Source organism: Eretmochelys imbricata, chromosome 4 (assembly GCF_965152235.1).
Source record: "Eretmochelys imbricata isolate rEreImb1 chromosome 4, rEreImb1.hap1, whole genome shotgun sequence".
Taxonomy (NCBI): domain Eukaryota; kingdom Metazoa; phylum Chordata; order Testudines; family Cheloniidae; genus Eretmochelys; species Eretmochelys imbricata.
In genome coordinates, this window is record NC_135575.1 from 25,312,886 (window position 1) to 25,329,146 (window position 16,261).

The following is a 16,261-nucleotide window of genomic DNA, read 5'->3' on the forward strand; positions in this document are numbered from 1 at the left end:
CTAAACGTTTAAGGTCCACGCACAGACAACAGCTACATAAACATCCATCATTTTTTGGTGTTTTTTTAAGTGCTGTGCCTCTTTGGTGTTTTAAGTCTTGAAAACACTAGGTAGTTTGGCCGAACCTGTGTGGACAGGATTCCACCAGAGAATGCTATAGTCTTGTGTGGTCTGATAATCATTCTACTTAGCCGATCCAGAAATGTTATCATCTGATGCACTTATATTAAAAGAATGTATCCATGATTATGTGAGGGGTGCATGGGGAGGATTGTTTCCCTTGACTAATGTGAGCTGCACCAGTGGTAGCAATGGAGGGAGTTTGTGGGCGGAAAAAAGGGCTACTTAGAGCAGAGATTGGGCTAGGCCATAATATTTCTCATGTCAGCTGATGCCCAGCTTATATGGTGAAAGAAAAATGTCTATATTATGGACCAGTACTAATGCACAACTTTCAAATTTGACTATAACATGGTGTAGTCCTTTTGGTACAGGCAGGACAAACTGAGTCCTCAAATGTGGGGGTCTAAATCCTGTTAAATAACCATACTTTATCATAGTCAGGTATTCAGATAACAGTATTTGTAAATCTCATAAACAGTGGTTTACAAAATTAGACCTTCTCTGGATATAGAATTTTCTAAAGTGATAACTCTTAAGGAGAGAGTTTGGAATCTGGAAAGGAAGCACTTAGGAAAAAATGAATATCAACGTGTAAAGGAGAATTTGTCTTTGGGCAAAATTATCCAACTGCGAAGGAGACTTGGCTATCAATACCTGTGAGCTGGATTTTCTGATTATTTCACTTTAGAATGCTGTCATGAGGCAGGATGGGACAGGCTCAGGGAGCTCTGGGCCAACGGAAGCCGATGTGGTAATATTTTTACAATGATGCCTTAACAAATTTTCACTTTATTTTCTATAATCAAAGTCATGCTACTTTGTGTTCACTTTTAGTAGTATGGATTTAATGGGACTTATGAGGTTTTTTTGTTTCCAGAATTATCACTGCAGCCCATTATACTGTGTATCTGTTGATACAGTACATACTGTATACAATGATATTTGCAGTATCAAGTTATCAGTTTTATTGAGTGCTTTTATATCGGAAGAACACATTGTAGTGTTAAGGACCCTAATATCCTCTTATTACTCAACAATTTTAATAAGTATATACTTTGTAGAATTGCTTTTGAAATATTGCACCCATAATTAACTAATTTAACTAGTATAAATCCCTCAAATATACAGAAAGAAGAGAAAGTATAAGAATGGGTATTACTATTAAATTGATTTAATTCTGATATTTGAAGAATGCTATTGCTTAGGCGACTTATGGGTTGTTGAAATGTTGTGTAAAAAGATACTGCCATGCTTTGAAATCTCTGTTGAATGATGACATTTAAGTGGTCTATTACTGTACTAAAGGAGTCAAGATTCTAATGGACTTGCTCTCATATATGCTATACTATTACTACCTGTTAAATGTTTCTGAACTTAAGTTGTATTATGCGGGCTTTCCCCACTCCCAAAGGACTAAAATAAGGACACACTGGATGTGGTTTAAGTAGGCTGCAACTTTTATTAACTCTCTGGGTTAGAAAAAAGCATACAGTGTAGGTAATTCCTTGACCATTTCAATATATACTTGGAGGCAGGAGGGCTTCCATCAGCCCTCCCCCTTTTCCCATCCTGGGCCCCAGCCCACCCACTGCTGGGACCTTAACATATCTCCCCACTCAAATGAGGATTAAGGTGGGCTATAAAGGAGGGGGGTTGGCTCCCTTCCATGCCATAGGAGCCACAACCCCCTCCCCCATTTCTGCTCTTTTAATAAATACCTCCTTTAAATCCTTTACCAATCCATTTATCTGATCCCTGTATCCTGTCCCTATAAAGGACCTGTGCTAGACATCCAACCCAGGTCATCATACTGAGCTGACAACACAGCTTAATTCCCGTTCCATGTTCGTTGCCAATTAAGCTTCCTCTGGAACCTGAAAACCTTCCCCCACACACACTTCACTTAGGCCAATCTGGCGGTGAGAGGAAAATTTGCTTCCTAGCCCCCTGAGAAGGGAGCAGCCAGCTGAGTGCCTGCAGCAGATCCTGACAAAACCTGGTATTTCACTATTTCCTTCGGTGGGAGGGTGGATGCTGCTCCACCTGGTCCAGGTAAAAGAGGGCTTCTCCGCTTCTGCCCAGCATGTATTTCTGTTAACTCCCACACAATCACATAGCCAGCAACAGGGGGGAAGGAGCATTCCCAGAAGTACAGCTCACCTTGGGGTGGGAAGGTTCTGAGGGGAGCAGTGAGGGTATGTAACCGGGTGGCTTGTCCCTTAAGGGCTGGAACTAGCCCATCCTGAATACAGAGAGAGCCACTGCTGGTGCACAGCAGGATGCTTGTCCTATGGAGAGTCCAGCCATCTGCAATGAAGTGGGCAAAGCACAGGAAACTGGCAGAGTCTGCAGAGAGTAAGGAAAGTTCTTGAGGTAGGGACATGTGGTGACACTGTGTCCAAGCAGTGGAGAGACAGCAAAGGCCCCAGGCAGGAAGGCCTGAGGAGAGGAAGAGTTATGAATAGAGTTTACTGGGGGGAGGTTCAGTTTTGTTTAGAATTTATTTTATATTAATAAAACCAGTCCCCATGGAGGGGTATTTTAGACCAAGTGTAAGACTGATGTGAAGTTGATTTGAACAGTCGAAGGTAGGGTGACCAGACAGCAAGTGTGAAAAATCGGGACAGGGGGGTAATAGAAGCCTATGTAAGAAAAAGACCCCAAAATCAGGACTGTCCCTAAAAAATCGGGACATCCGGTCACCCTAATCCAAGGGGAAACAGAGGCAGGCTGCCTGAAGGATGACCCTAGGCCATGAGGGGGCACGCAGGAGGCAGCTAGCTTGGTGGCAGTCAGATTTTTTAGAAAATCAGTACTCTTGCTTGCTTGCTTGCTTTCTTATTGACCAAATAATTGGCCCTGGACTTCAGAAACTTTTCCAGTGAAAATGTAATCAGAATTGATGTGTCTTCACAAAATGTGTTGGCTTGAATGAAACAGAGTATTTCAATGAGAGAATTTTTGTTGAAAATGTTCCAGTCATCTCTAGTCTATGAATCTCCCTTCTCATCCTTCAGAATCTGGCTTTGCTGGGTAGTATGCTGCAAACTTCTCTATCTGAAAATATGCTGGTGGCATCCAGCAGAAGTGCTTGGTTAACACAATCCTAAATCTGCTTCTGAAGAAGGATCCCGTGCATCGTATTGCAATGATATTCCCATAGCACTCCTGAATCATACCTACTCACAGTTTCTGAGCTCACTGCCCACTTAATAAATGGATCAGTTGATACATAAGATAACAGTACCAGGAAAACAAATCTCCCAGTGAGAATAATGCCATGATAACTCCGTTTCCAAACAGCTGTCAGTACATGAGTTTTGCACTTATTATCTGGATGTTCGTAGCTCAAAAGCCCAGTGAAGGAGAATATGGCTCACCTACAATATGTTGTTTTGTTTTGCAGGAGAAAGCCCAACATTTACAGAAGGCTCTTGCTTCCCAAGCAGATAAATCCACACAGACTGAACTTGTAGGTCATGATGTAAGTAGCTGTATTAAACAGTATTTTTGTCTTCTTTATTGGTATTCAGACTCTGACCAGCCTGTTTACCACTGCTAGTGCAATGTTCATGCATTAATTTAATAGGATTTAGTGGAACACCATTCTTTTTTTGCTCCTAAGTGATTCTCTTATGCCTTCTGCAACAGAAAAAGATAATTACAGCTACCTGACAACATCCCAATATCATGTTAATTGCTTGTTTTACCAACAACTCCAATATACTTCTATTAGTATGGGCACAAACACGTCTAAGATGATACATATTAGTACAATTTGAAATCTTTCGGTATATATTTTAAAAAGGCATTTGTGCACTTATTAACAATGAAGTTATGTTTGCAATCATCATAGACTAAGCAAGTCACTCTTGCATTCTGGTATGTGACAAAAGGCACACAACTTTGCAAAGAACTTGACACTGATATTTTAATTGTTGGGCATCAGCAGGGAACGCTGGAAGTAATTTAACTGAAAATTAGAATTTTCTTCCTGGTGTGAAAATAGCATCTTTATGCTCTGTGAAAAGGTTTAAACTACAAACATGATGATAAAATGTGAGGGTCACTGGTGGAATATGGAGACACAGTAGTTTGCTTGTGCGTTGGAATTTTTTTATGCCTTGAACAATTATTGGTAAAGAGTGTTTGGAAGTTAAATCTCAAACATAGTGTAGGTACAGCCATACAAGCAGCTTCCTACCATACTTACGGCATATGACACCCTTTGGCGCAAGGCCCTGATTCTGGGGTGAGGTGCATGCATGTGGATTTTCAAGCCTGTGCAGAGCCTCATTGAGTTTATTGGTATTCCATGCACACTCAGGGGTCTGCCTGTGCACATCTCATTGCAGTATTGGGGCCTGAGTGTTTTCTCTTGCACATCTAGGGTCAGCTATCCTTGTGAATGTCAAACATGCATACTTCAGTTACAAAACTCTGTTCTTATTTAAATCACATTTAATACCATGACTTCAATTCCATGAAACTGCAGTAATTTTAAATGTGTATTGAGAGATATAGTTACCCAGAGAGAAACAATCTGAAGTTTGTCCGGCAAAAAAAAAAAAAAGTTTTATACGTAAAACCATGAGCACAGCCCCCAATTCAGAAAAGCATTCCTAATAAAGAAAACATTAAATGTATGTATCCAACTTTAAGCAATGGGATTTAATCATGTGCTTAAAAATAAGCACATTCCTTAAGTGCCTTCCTGAATAAGCGTGGATTTAAGCACGTGAGTCAATGCTTTCCTGAATCAAGGCCACGAACAGTGACCTTCTCGTTGAGTGTTAAGAAACTGTGTTGCATAAGAAAAATGTTTGTCGTGGTTTATTATGCTTGCAAATCTCACTCTAGAACTCGGGTTTTATAAGCTTTTTTTTAAAAAAAAAAAAAAAGTTAGTTTTTTTTTTAATAGTCATTTTTCTGCTCCTTGCTTTTCTCTGCCCTGATCTCTCTTTGTGAATTGGTAACAATGTCTGTGCCACCATATTCTGCTGCATAATTGTGAAATGATGAGAAAATCCGTGGGAAATGTTGAAACCTGGTAACTGCTTCAGTATTTTGGGATTACAACAAATGCATTCAGCAAGGTGATTTTCATATGGTCAGAGTACTGGTACACTGCACATTTTGCTACTGTTTGTTGGAGAAAATTAATTATCAGCCACAAAAAGTGACTCTATCAAGTGTCTTAGAATTCAAATTTGTGCATGCTTCCCATTGAATAAGTGAATAATATTTTAAATTGCTGTGAATTGATGTTGAGACAAACTATATATGTAATATCCGAAATCTCAGGCTAGAGTGATCGATCTTGGTGTCTGACAGAATTTTTCTACCAGAAGATCCTGTTCTTTCATGTTTTACCAGATGCTGAAAACCTTTGCAAAGCTGTTTGTCTCTCCCTTTCTTAAATTGAATTGCCCCTCTCAGTAAAACTGGAAACTTCTTTGTCCCTTTAATTTCTTGGCAAGGAGTTAAATGCTACCAAAAGCTAGGACACTTTGGGATCCCAAGAGAAATTGTTGAGATTCTAGAGAAAATGCATTTTAAAAGGAAAAATAAAAGTACTGAAACTGCCCTAGTGACAGCTGATTTTCCACATTTTGCCATGTTTACTTCATGAATTATGGTGTCTTGTATACAGAAGATGACACTATCTCGGGAAGGAGATGATTATCTTTAAGGGCCTGAGCTGCAAGTTAAGGAGTGCCCATAACGCCCATGAAAGACAACACCTCAGCACGATGCCGCATCTCTCACGTTCAGACCACCGTGTGCTCAATCACATTCCACTTGATACAATTAGTATTGATTTTAATCAAATAAGTTTTTACATTGTGTTTTCAATATAGGGTGTACTTGTCATGGGAGGAGTTATCAGAATTTGAAGGAAATCATTTTTTCATCTCCTGTAAATACATGTAAAGGGACGTAAATTAAACTAATAATGAACCAGCACCAACTACTGTATCTGCAGGATTGAAGCCCTTAAGCAGAGGCTGAGCTTATTGGCAGTGTACTCTGCCTGTGAGAGCAGTAAACTAGTGACATAGACATTAATTTCTTCCCCTTCCACACCTCTTCGCCTACAATGAGTCAGCTGTGGGACATGATCAACTGAAATTCTTAATAAGGGACATCAGGTGCACTCATAATTTTTGGGAAAACATTTATTAGTAATTAAACAGTAGTTACAAAAATTAAGCCATAATGTCTGTGTGAAATACCATCACTGTATGGTTTCAAATAGGGATAAGCTGGATATAAAATACTTTATTGATTGGTCTATGGATCATAAGAATGTGTATACTTCAGAATACTTTAAGAATTGTAAGGTGGTCACATCAATAGTCATGTTTTTTGAACAGTGAGTAAACAGTAAACCCAGAGTTATCGCTCGCGCTCTCTCTCTCTCTCTTTTTTTTTTTTTTTTAAAAACAGTTGTCTCTTAAATAATATTGTGCCAACAAATTTTCAAGTTTCCCCAATGGTACTTCCCTACTGTGCTGCGGTTGGCATCATCATCTTGTTTTTTCACATAACTTAATGTGACATGTTAACATAAACAGATGTGGAATTTTCTGAGATGACACTACATAGCTGTCTGGATCGATTTGTCTTATACAGAATAGTTGGAGAAACTGTAATAAAGAGAACAAGATCATGGAGAAAAGTGAAACAATATTTTTCTTTGCATGAGTAAATGATGGCCATACTGATCTTGACTGGAGTAAAGTTAGAACCAAGCCATGAGGGGTGGGAGAGAGAATATGCAAATAAATAACTCTCTTCTTTTTACAGTGTTATATTTTATGTATATTCATTTTATGGAATATTTTTCATTCACTTATTAGCTTTTGTTCCCTGTCTTACAAAGTATGCTTATTACAGGTAATAGTCGATTGAGTCTTGTTCTCATTGAAGTCATTTGCAATCATACTCAAATTCTTTGGTTTTGTATGAGGTTTTATTGAGCAGAATATATTCCCATTTAAGTGTCCCTGTATATCTATTTTTATATATCTGGGTATGCATTCATGTATTCTGTTTGGATGTATATACAATGAAGTATTGGGGGGGTGCACGTATTTATGAAAACTGGGGAAAAAATACAAAACTCTTAGGTGCAAATGTCACATTAAAGTTCTGTATTTAAACACACCGGTCAGAGAATGCAAAAAGTTAGGATTCTCACAATAACATTAATTCACTCCTACTGTAAATATTTTATGGTGCATTTGTAGTCTACGTCTAATAGCCTAATTAGTAACTGAAAGTATTATATGTGCAGTCTACATGAATCGTTGCTATAAAAACTTGACACACAAAATCACAAAAGGCAGGTAGTTAAGAAATCAATATTCTCGTAACATTAACTCACCCATTCTGTACATGTATAATATTGTCAACATGCGCCAGCCACTTTCGCAGGGATGATGAGTTAGGGTTACCCTGAAGACCTTAACTTTTGCATTCTCTGACATTTTTCTCTTTAAACACAAACGTATTGTTGCATTAGCATTTTATTTGGGAAAAATCTATTTTACATATGCTTTTTAAAAAGCAAAATGTATTAGTACTAAGTTCGCTCTCACTCTCTAGCTTATAATTAATGGAACCTTGCTCTATCGGCAGCATATCACTGAAACATTCTAAAACCCTAATCATTTCTTCATGTAGTCTTTTTGAATACAGAATATATTATGATATGGTATGATGTAGAGGTTTTATTTGCATTCTTCTTGGATGACCTGTGTAACTCATTAATGGCTTTATACTAATGCGAATAAAACCTCTTTATGCCACCAGATAACTCAGTGTACAATATATATGCAAACACAAGACTGTAGCGTATATCTGACTGTAGGTACTATAAAGGTTTCTAAAATGATATTTTGTTTTTTAAGGTCCACTATCTTATGAGTTACCACAGCTAAAAACTTGAGATTGGCTTGGGCTGCAAAATTTGGTTCCATGTACTGAAAGTCGCAGAGTACATGGATATGGGTATCTGAATCAGTTTTGGGTCATGGTCTATGTCTATTAGAAACAATGGCTCTGCCCCGCTGAAGATCTGTGGGATATCTACAGTGGTTAAAAGGTACTGTTTCCTAGCTTGAGCTTTGATGAGATATAGGAGTGTTCTGAAGTCTCTTGAAATCAGTGGGGTTGTTTGTTTTGAATTCAGTGAGTCCTGGATATAGCCATATAGTACCTTACCTATTACCTCAGTTGTCCAGGACAGAATTTTACCTGTCGATTTGAGGAGGTCGATTTTTTTTTTTTTTTGGTGGGTATGGCAGGAGGGTGGGAAGGAATGGAACAAATTCAGAATGTAAGAAGCAACCCCAATGAAGAAGGATAAACGGGGTGCAGAGTTGCAGGTAAGGTGGCTAAATGAGATTAATTTAGTTAATCTTTTTTGTCTGCAATATGTAGCATAATTATAGTTAGAGTCTGACCATCTAAAATGACCAGCAGTCCTGCTTCCTTTGAAGATAATACATGGGAGAATTATGGTTTGGTGATCCTCTGTTACTTGTAAACTGCTGGGGAACATGTGTTCTATCCCTTTTCCTTTTCTCCTGTTCAGTACTCCGGGAATTTACACAGACGTTTCCATTTAGAAAGGCAGGAACAGTTTGTTAAAGACAAGGAAGATGGCAGATCTGTGAACTGGAAGGAACGATGACCGTGTTCTTCTTGATTTTTTTTAAGCTGTGGTGCCCAATGCTTCGTCCAACTTCCATATCAATAAAATGGTGCAGTTCATCTGGAAAAAAAAAAATCTGTCCTTCATGATGAGGTACGGTAGCACTGCCCTCGTTTGCTCACAATGACCGCTTTACTACCTCCCTAAATTGGAAGTGAAATACTATCAAGGATAAGTGTGTGTGTGTGAGAGAGAGAGAGCACTCGCATGCAATTAAAGGAAAACAGGCTGGCAAGTAAAGGTTCAAAAGGTTGCACACTTTCATTGACGAGACCTCAAACATCGGTTAGTGCAAAATTTGTTCTGCTTTATAAGGCATGTAGTGAGAATCATTTAAAACCAAATTCAGAATCTCTCAGAAAGGTTTGTGAGCACCACAGATTTTGTGACATGGGAAAATGCTAAATAAATGATGAATATGTCTTAAATAATCAATGCCCATTTAACCTCCTTCACTGTCCTTTGACTGCACAGGCTTATTTTATTGTGAGCTCAAAGAATAATTTGTGTCTCAGTTGGGTTATTAAAACAGGATGGAAGATTAATAGATATAGTCAAGTAGTAATGCAGCCAATTACAAGGTTCCATTCAGCTGTAGGGCAGATTCTTCTGATTATGTCTACTATATAAATAGGTTCTGCAAAATCATATATACACATCCTGTAAATATTTTATAACCCATGGCACTGCAAATACCACCTTGATGAAAATATATTTGAATGAAGAAACAAACCATCATAGAGAAGCTCTCAGCCTCTGTTGCTAAAGGAATTCAGACAGTAATACTACTTGGCTTTTGGATTGAGTGGTCGAGTATTTTATTTTATTCTATTTGAAATAACAGTCCCTAAGATCTGGTGTGATTATCCCTCTTTTGTCTTTACCTGTATATACCCTAAACTGATGTTGATTGTGCACCACGTAGCTCTAAACTGTTTTTTTTTCCCATTTTTTTTTTAAATTATTTTAGTGAGGGTAAAATTAAGTATGGGCCTGATCCAAGCCCAATAAAGTCATTTACTCCTCTGGGCTTTGGATTTGGCCCTATGCTTCCATTAATGGTGATATTAAACCAGGATGATCTTAATCAAGGTGCTCTCTATTTATTATTGCCAGCGTACTTCAATATGTGCTTTGCACAGTTAGCTATGAATGAGTTGTTTTTTACCTTTTGACAAATATCAGCATTGTGTGTGCACATCAGCTCTATGGATTCTGTGTCTCTACTGTAGTTTCTTTTATCGAGGACCATATTGTTCCTTCCCAAAGACATAATCACTGGGCGTGGGATCAGTTTCCAAGCAAAACTCTGAAATTCACCTGAAGGAGTGTCCTGCGATTCTTGCCCTCTAGGAGGAAGAGTTTGCGGGTGCAGGGAGGCATGAGTTACACAGAGTGTTAGCTCTGAAGCCTATATATCCTGATGATGTGTGGGGAAAGAAAGATCCAGTTCCACAGAACATCGACTCTTCCATGTAGTAGTAATGTGTTTAACGTTACAGCTAAATCAGGATTTGTGATTGAGAGAGAAGATTTAGAGCAAAACAAAAATTAGTTATAGATAATGTTTTAGACAATTATAGAATAAGAAAAATGTTTTCAGAATGCATGTGCAGAAATGCATGCAAACTTTTGCACATGCCCAAGTTGTATATGTAAAATGTCTAATGCTTGAAGAATATAATTTCCAATATTTACACATCTCATCCATACATTTCACACATATTATGATGGCCCATGTGACACAGACTTTCAATGGAAACATTACATGACACAGTTTGCTGAATTAAAATGTAAATAATACCATGCCCAGGGGATCCCTATCACCCTTATGAACACCAGTGTTCTCTGCCAGTTACGATCGAAAGGTCCTTGGGTCACAGCTGTCATGCATACCACAGTTGCATGGAAAGTTACTGTATATCATGTGATGCATATTGTGCATTGTTGCATTTGCATGTGCTTTTTTTTTTTAATTGGGCATATACATGTAGGGTGAGATTTTCAAAAACACTCAGTCTTGATCTGCCTCTTCCCACATTGATGTCAATGGGACTTTTATTATTGGCTTCACCAGAATTAGGGCTATGCTGAGCACTTTTATAAAATCACCCTTCTGGATGCTATGTGTTGAAACAAATAGAGCAGTCTCCACTTCTGGATGCTATACGTTTGTGACTCAGGTCTGCATTATGGGATTTGTTCTCATTTGCTATTTTAAAAGTATAAATATGCAGGTTTGGGAGGTTTCCCCTCACCCCCTTTATACAAGTCCCAATGAAATGAAAAAGCATTGTGGAAAGATCAGCTGACACAATTTTTTTGATATTTAAAGAAGTTAAAGTAATGTTTAACTGAACTAAATTAACAGCAAGTATACATAGAAGCTACTTTTTAAAATAAACGTACACAGTGAAACTGTACTTATTATGTATACTGGTGCCTGATCCTGCAACTGGTAGCAAGAAAAACGTTTATTAATCTGGAACTAATAAGTGGCTTTCATATAGAAACCGAAACCAAAACCAAGATGGTAAATAGTTGTATTGTGGCTTACCTAAGGGCAATTTGGCATGTCTGTTTAATGGGTTTTCGTTCTACTTGGACTGTTTTATACATCTCTAGCTCTCGAAGATTGCCCCCTGGAGGTTTAAGTGAAAATCTGGAGCTTTTAATGCATTTTAATCTTTTATTCAAAGCTTTTAATAATTTACATGGTGGCAAGATCATTGTGATGCCATGATTCTACTGGGAGTATTGGGAAGGTTGGGTTTTAAGTGCAAACCTACTGTACCTAACTTGACTTTGCTCAGTGCAATATTGACCACTTTTCCTGAATTAGTTTTGTTTATTTGTAAGACTGTACATCTCTTGCTGTCTCTCTTCTCTGGTATTTCCCCCTCTATGATTTTGGCAAATATGTTGGTGGGATTTTGCTTAATAAACAAAGTGTATTAAAATGAATAACATCCTGATACTGAACTTACTGAAGGTGTAAAATGGTGTTAGAGATAAGGGTATAGATAGGTATTCTTAAAACTGTGGGCCAGATCTTTAGCTGAACTTGAGCCATACAAATTTATACAAGCAGAGAATGTAGCGAAATAGATTTAACTGCATATTGCAGACTAGTTAATTAAAAAGGTGTAGGTTTGGGTTTTTTTGTTTTTAAATCTTTAATTATATGTATTTAGCACCATCATGTTACAAATTTGTGAGTGCTGTTTTTTTTCTCTTAAATTCTTAGAATGTAGCTTAATAACCATAATTTTTAAAAAGCCTTATGATGTATTTCTCCAGCACTTGGCATCGTACAGTCATTTTGGTCTCTCAAAACTTTCTCTAGATTGAGTTGCTGTTGGTTACTGATATTCCTTAATTTCAAAAGGAAACACTTTCCAGCTCAGTTCCTCACGGTTAACACACTCAAACATTTGACTTAAATACCAGTATCTGATGTGGATTACATCAGACATTTTAAAACAGGAATAACTCTAACTTGAGAACCCCATTTGTTAAGAAGGACTGAACTAGGACTCCCTCATTATTTTAAATCTTTTCATGCTGCTGTTTCATATCTGGAGACATGAGCCTTGGTCTGTCTCCATAGCTATCCCATCCTTACCATCCATAATTCAGCACTGTTTGCCATCCCCACTGCCTGAGGGAAACCAGGTAATGAAAAAGAAAGGAGGTTGCAAGACTGGATCATAGTGAGTAGGAGTTTGTTAAGAGAAATCATGCCAAGATCTAATCAGAAGTACATTTTTAGACCTTGAAAGTAAAACCAACCGGGGGGAGGGGGGAAGTTAGATCCTTATTACTGTTGTAATTTTAGGGCAATTATTTAAAGTATGGTACTGTTCCTCAGTTCACATACCTTCAGTCTTCTCCCTTTTCTTCAGCCCTGCAGCTATACATACCTTCTCATTGTTTCCACCCAACCTGAAATACAGTGTGTAGTTTACACCCAGAAATTCATAGGTTGATATTTTATACTATGTACAGTAGAACATAAATCCCTTTAAAGCACTTGGCAGACTATCTCGATGTGCTGGGCACTTTATTTCTCTGATTGACATTACTATAGTATATTCCTCATGAGCCAAAAAGATATCTTAGAATTGGGAAGGGTACAGAGAAGGGCAACAAAAACGATTAGGGGTATCGATCGGCTTCCATAGGAGGAGAGATTAAAAATACTGGGACTTTTCAGCATGGTGGGGCTTGCAGGCTGAAAGGCTGTTTGTGAACAGCCGATGTGGGAGCTACTTGAGCAAGTCATTTTAAGGCACCCATGGTTGTAGGGCAGGGGTGATACAGCCCCTCCATGTGCCCCGATATGTCACAGTGCACCTCTGTGTGTACCTTTCCATATAACATGTGTGGATGCATGATGGTTTCTACTGTAGAATTGCTTTTCACATTGTGGGTTATTTTCTGTTGTTGAATGTTTTTTTCTTTTAATTACAACATGGAATATTTTATAATGTATCATGGTGTGTTTGCTCCTAAGAGAAGATTTTTATCTGTGTGTGTGTGTGTGTATTTTCCTCTGAATGGAAGAGAGGGCGGAAGGATATGCATGTGCACACAAACACACTGACCTTGTTGGAGATAAAACTAGTACTTTAAGCACTAAAAGCACAGCTTTCTATCACCTTTAACCTAAAGGAGTAACTGCATTAGTGGTCTCATTAGTAAGCCTTTGTTGTGCGCTGTCCATTGGAGGAGACATAATTCACATATCCGGAGTGTTACTCTTGCCAAAGGAAGCCCGTCCCAAATATTTGATGTACATAAGCGTTCAACTCTACATACGAGTTACCACTTGGCAATGACCTTCAAAAAGGGTTGGCAGGGGGGACTGAACCTGGAACTTTCATACCAAAACCACATGCCTCCCCAAAATTCAATCCGTGCTGATGATCCACATGCATTGGGCTATTAGAGTGTTGTGTACCCACTTAAAGAAGACAAAATCACATGTAAGGAGGCTACTTTTACCTTTTCCAGCGGTGCTGAACCTTAGCAGCAATATTCTGTTTCCATTTGTTTTTTCACAAGCTGGCTTCTGACTAGCTTTGTAAATAAAGGCACAGTTAAAACACTTTTAGTAATGTATTTCTTGATGATGACTGATAACCCTGTTGTTTACAGATCAATAAAAGGAACAGATTTATGATGCAGCTGTACTGTTTTCTCCATGTTTAAAGGGATTTTTTTTCCCTATTGAGCTCCATCATAACTAAGTAACTGTTATAATAAAAATTGAGCCTAAAATTTCCTTTGTGGTTCTCAAAACTTGCTATGGGCTTGCTGTTCCTTGCATCTTACTCATTTCCATCTTTGCCCTTGCAGATTTCAAAGAAATCACACTTCTAATGTACTAAAGCATAGTAGTATCTAGGGTACCCCACAATGTTAAGACTCTTCACCACTCCTAAGTTCTGCAACTTTAACTTGGAGGCTTTTTAAAAAGTTATATTATTTCTTCTTCTTCATCCTGCAGAACTTGTTATTGCAGGCAATACTCATCCTGAGCTGGCCATCTCTGTCTGCTCCTTGCAGCTCTCCGTGATTTGAGGGTCACTCTTTCGCTTGCGCTGACTACCTGTTTGGAAATCTTCATCTTCTGAGTAACGTCCTTTCTTTAATTCCTTATTCTTATTTTTTATTTGAGGCTTATTATTTTAGGATGCTTTATATGAAGGCTGATATTTAATTATATTTTCAATGTATTGTAATTGCATTTTTCTATATATCTCATAGACAGTGTCAACTAGCTTAGAAAATTTTTAACTCGGCATAATTTAATACTAATGAAGTGGACAAGGGCCTCTGGATTTAAAACGTTTTTAGAGTCCCCACTCTGTCACTCAAACACATTTTAAAGAAAGAAAGAAGCAGGACATGTGAATTCAGGACTCTACTTTTTTTGTACTGCTCATACTAAGCCATCCATATGCCAATGGGGCACAGCTTATCAGCCCTTTTCCCAGCATTGTGCAGAACACATAATTAGTGATAAACTTAAAAAAAAATGAAGTGGGGAAAACCACAAGACAAAGCCACTTACGGGTATTGTTCCATAAAATATATTGCCATTTGCCAAATGTAAAAAGTTAAAACAAGTTGCTAACGAGGTTTATTTCAGGTTGCTATCAGGGCATTACAAGCAAATGCACACCTATTTTAAGAAAAGTTATTTGATAACTTCTCTTTAAGGGAAATGCTCAGTTGTAGTCTCGTTATCTAGTTTGTGTTTTACATTCAGATCCTGATGCTGAGTGTTCTTTAGTAAAGAGCCAATGGGAGCTAGGGGAACTCTGCAGCTCAGAAGACTGGCTAATACCTTGCAGAAATGAGTCACAGATTTCCACTGCTTTTCAAAGTAATATGGGATTTTGTTTCCTTTGGTATTAATAGAAGCTAAAAATGCGTATTTTAAAAAATATTAGAGAACTACCTACAGCCCCATCGAGTCGAATCAGCATCTGAAAATATTTTCATGTAGTGGGCAGGTTACATGTAGAAATCCCCTATACTGTGAAACTCAAAGAAATCTCAGAAATTAGAGATGGGCAAACAGGATTTATCCAGTTCATTCTTCTGACCTCTTTCCAACATAGATCTAACACCTTGGCCTTCCTGATTATGCTCTACTTAATTGTAGTGTCTCTTAAAATTATCAGCGTAAGCAGGAATACTTTAGAGAGTTATATGTAATGATTTCATTTATCATTAGCTTGAAAGCTTGCTTATGTGTGTCCTGGTAAGTATCTGCATGGGCTGTTTAGAGTCCATGGAGCTGTAATGCACATTTTTGGTTTTTGATTTGTTACCATCAATGCATGAATCTTTTTAATTTTTAAGATTTCATTTCTTTTCTTTCCTTTTTTTTAAAGGCCCTGTGGAATTCTCCATGTACTGACGGCTCAGTTTACAAACCAATCAGCATCTCATTGGTTCCAACATTATTAAATTAAAAAACAGCATCTGGACACTCTGCGCTTACGGATTTAATTAAATATTGATGAATATTAAATGAGCCTCCATTTACCAGAACTTCCCATGTTTACTTAACTTGCAAAATACTACTATTTGATAAGCTTTGCATTATCAAAAATGAGACTTTTTGACTAGATCTGCATTAATAAATTTATCAATAAATTATCAAGTTATTCATTATCTAAAATAAAACAATTGTGTACAGCTATGTTATTAAAAATAACTAAGAAATAATAGTCTATTGACCCTTGAATCTCTGAGATGAAAGAATATATTTTAAAAGTCCACAGTCTTATGAAAATGAACCATTAAGTTGGAAAACTTTTATTCTCTGTCTTGTAGCAGTAATAGATGTCCATCAGTAGTGAACGCAACAGCAACTCCTTTAAATGCATGATGTATTGG

General features: G+C 37.7%; 1 protein-coding gene across 2 annotated transcripts in view; it reads left to right on the forward strand.

Moving 5' to 3' along the window:
- Positions 1–16,037, forward strand: part of CCSER1 (coiled-coil serine rich protein 1) — a 709,611-nt gene extending 693,574 nt beyond the window's left edge. For both annotated transcript variants that reach the window (XM_077814383.1, XM_077814384.1), the window contains 2 exons: positions 3,530–3,607; positions 15,754–16,037. In XM_077814383.1, coding sequence (XP_077670509.1) covers positions 3,530–3,607; positions 15,754–15,834 — 159 coding nt within the window. In that variant the 3' untranslated portion in view covers positions 15,835–16,037. The remainder of the gene's footprint in view (positions 1–3,529; positions 3,608–15,753) is intronic.
- Positions 16,038–16,261: the final 224 nt, after the last annotated feature.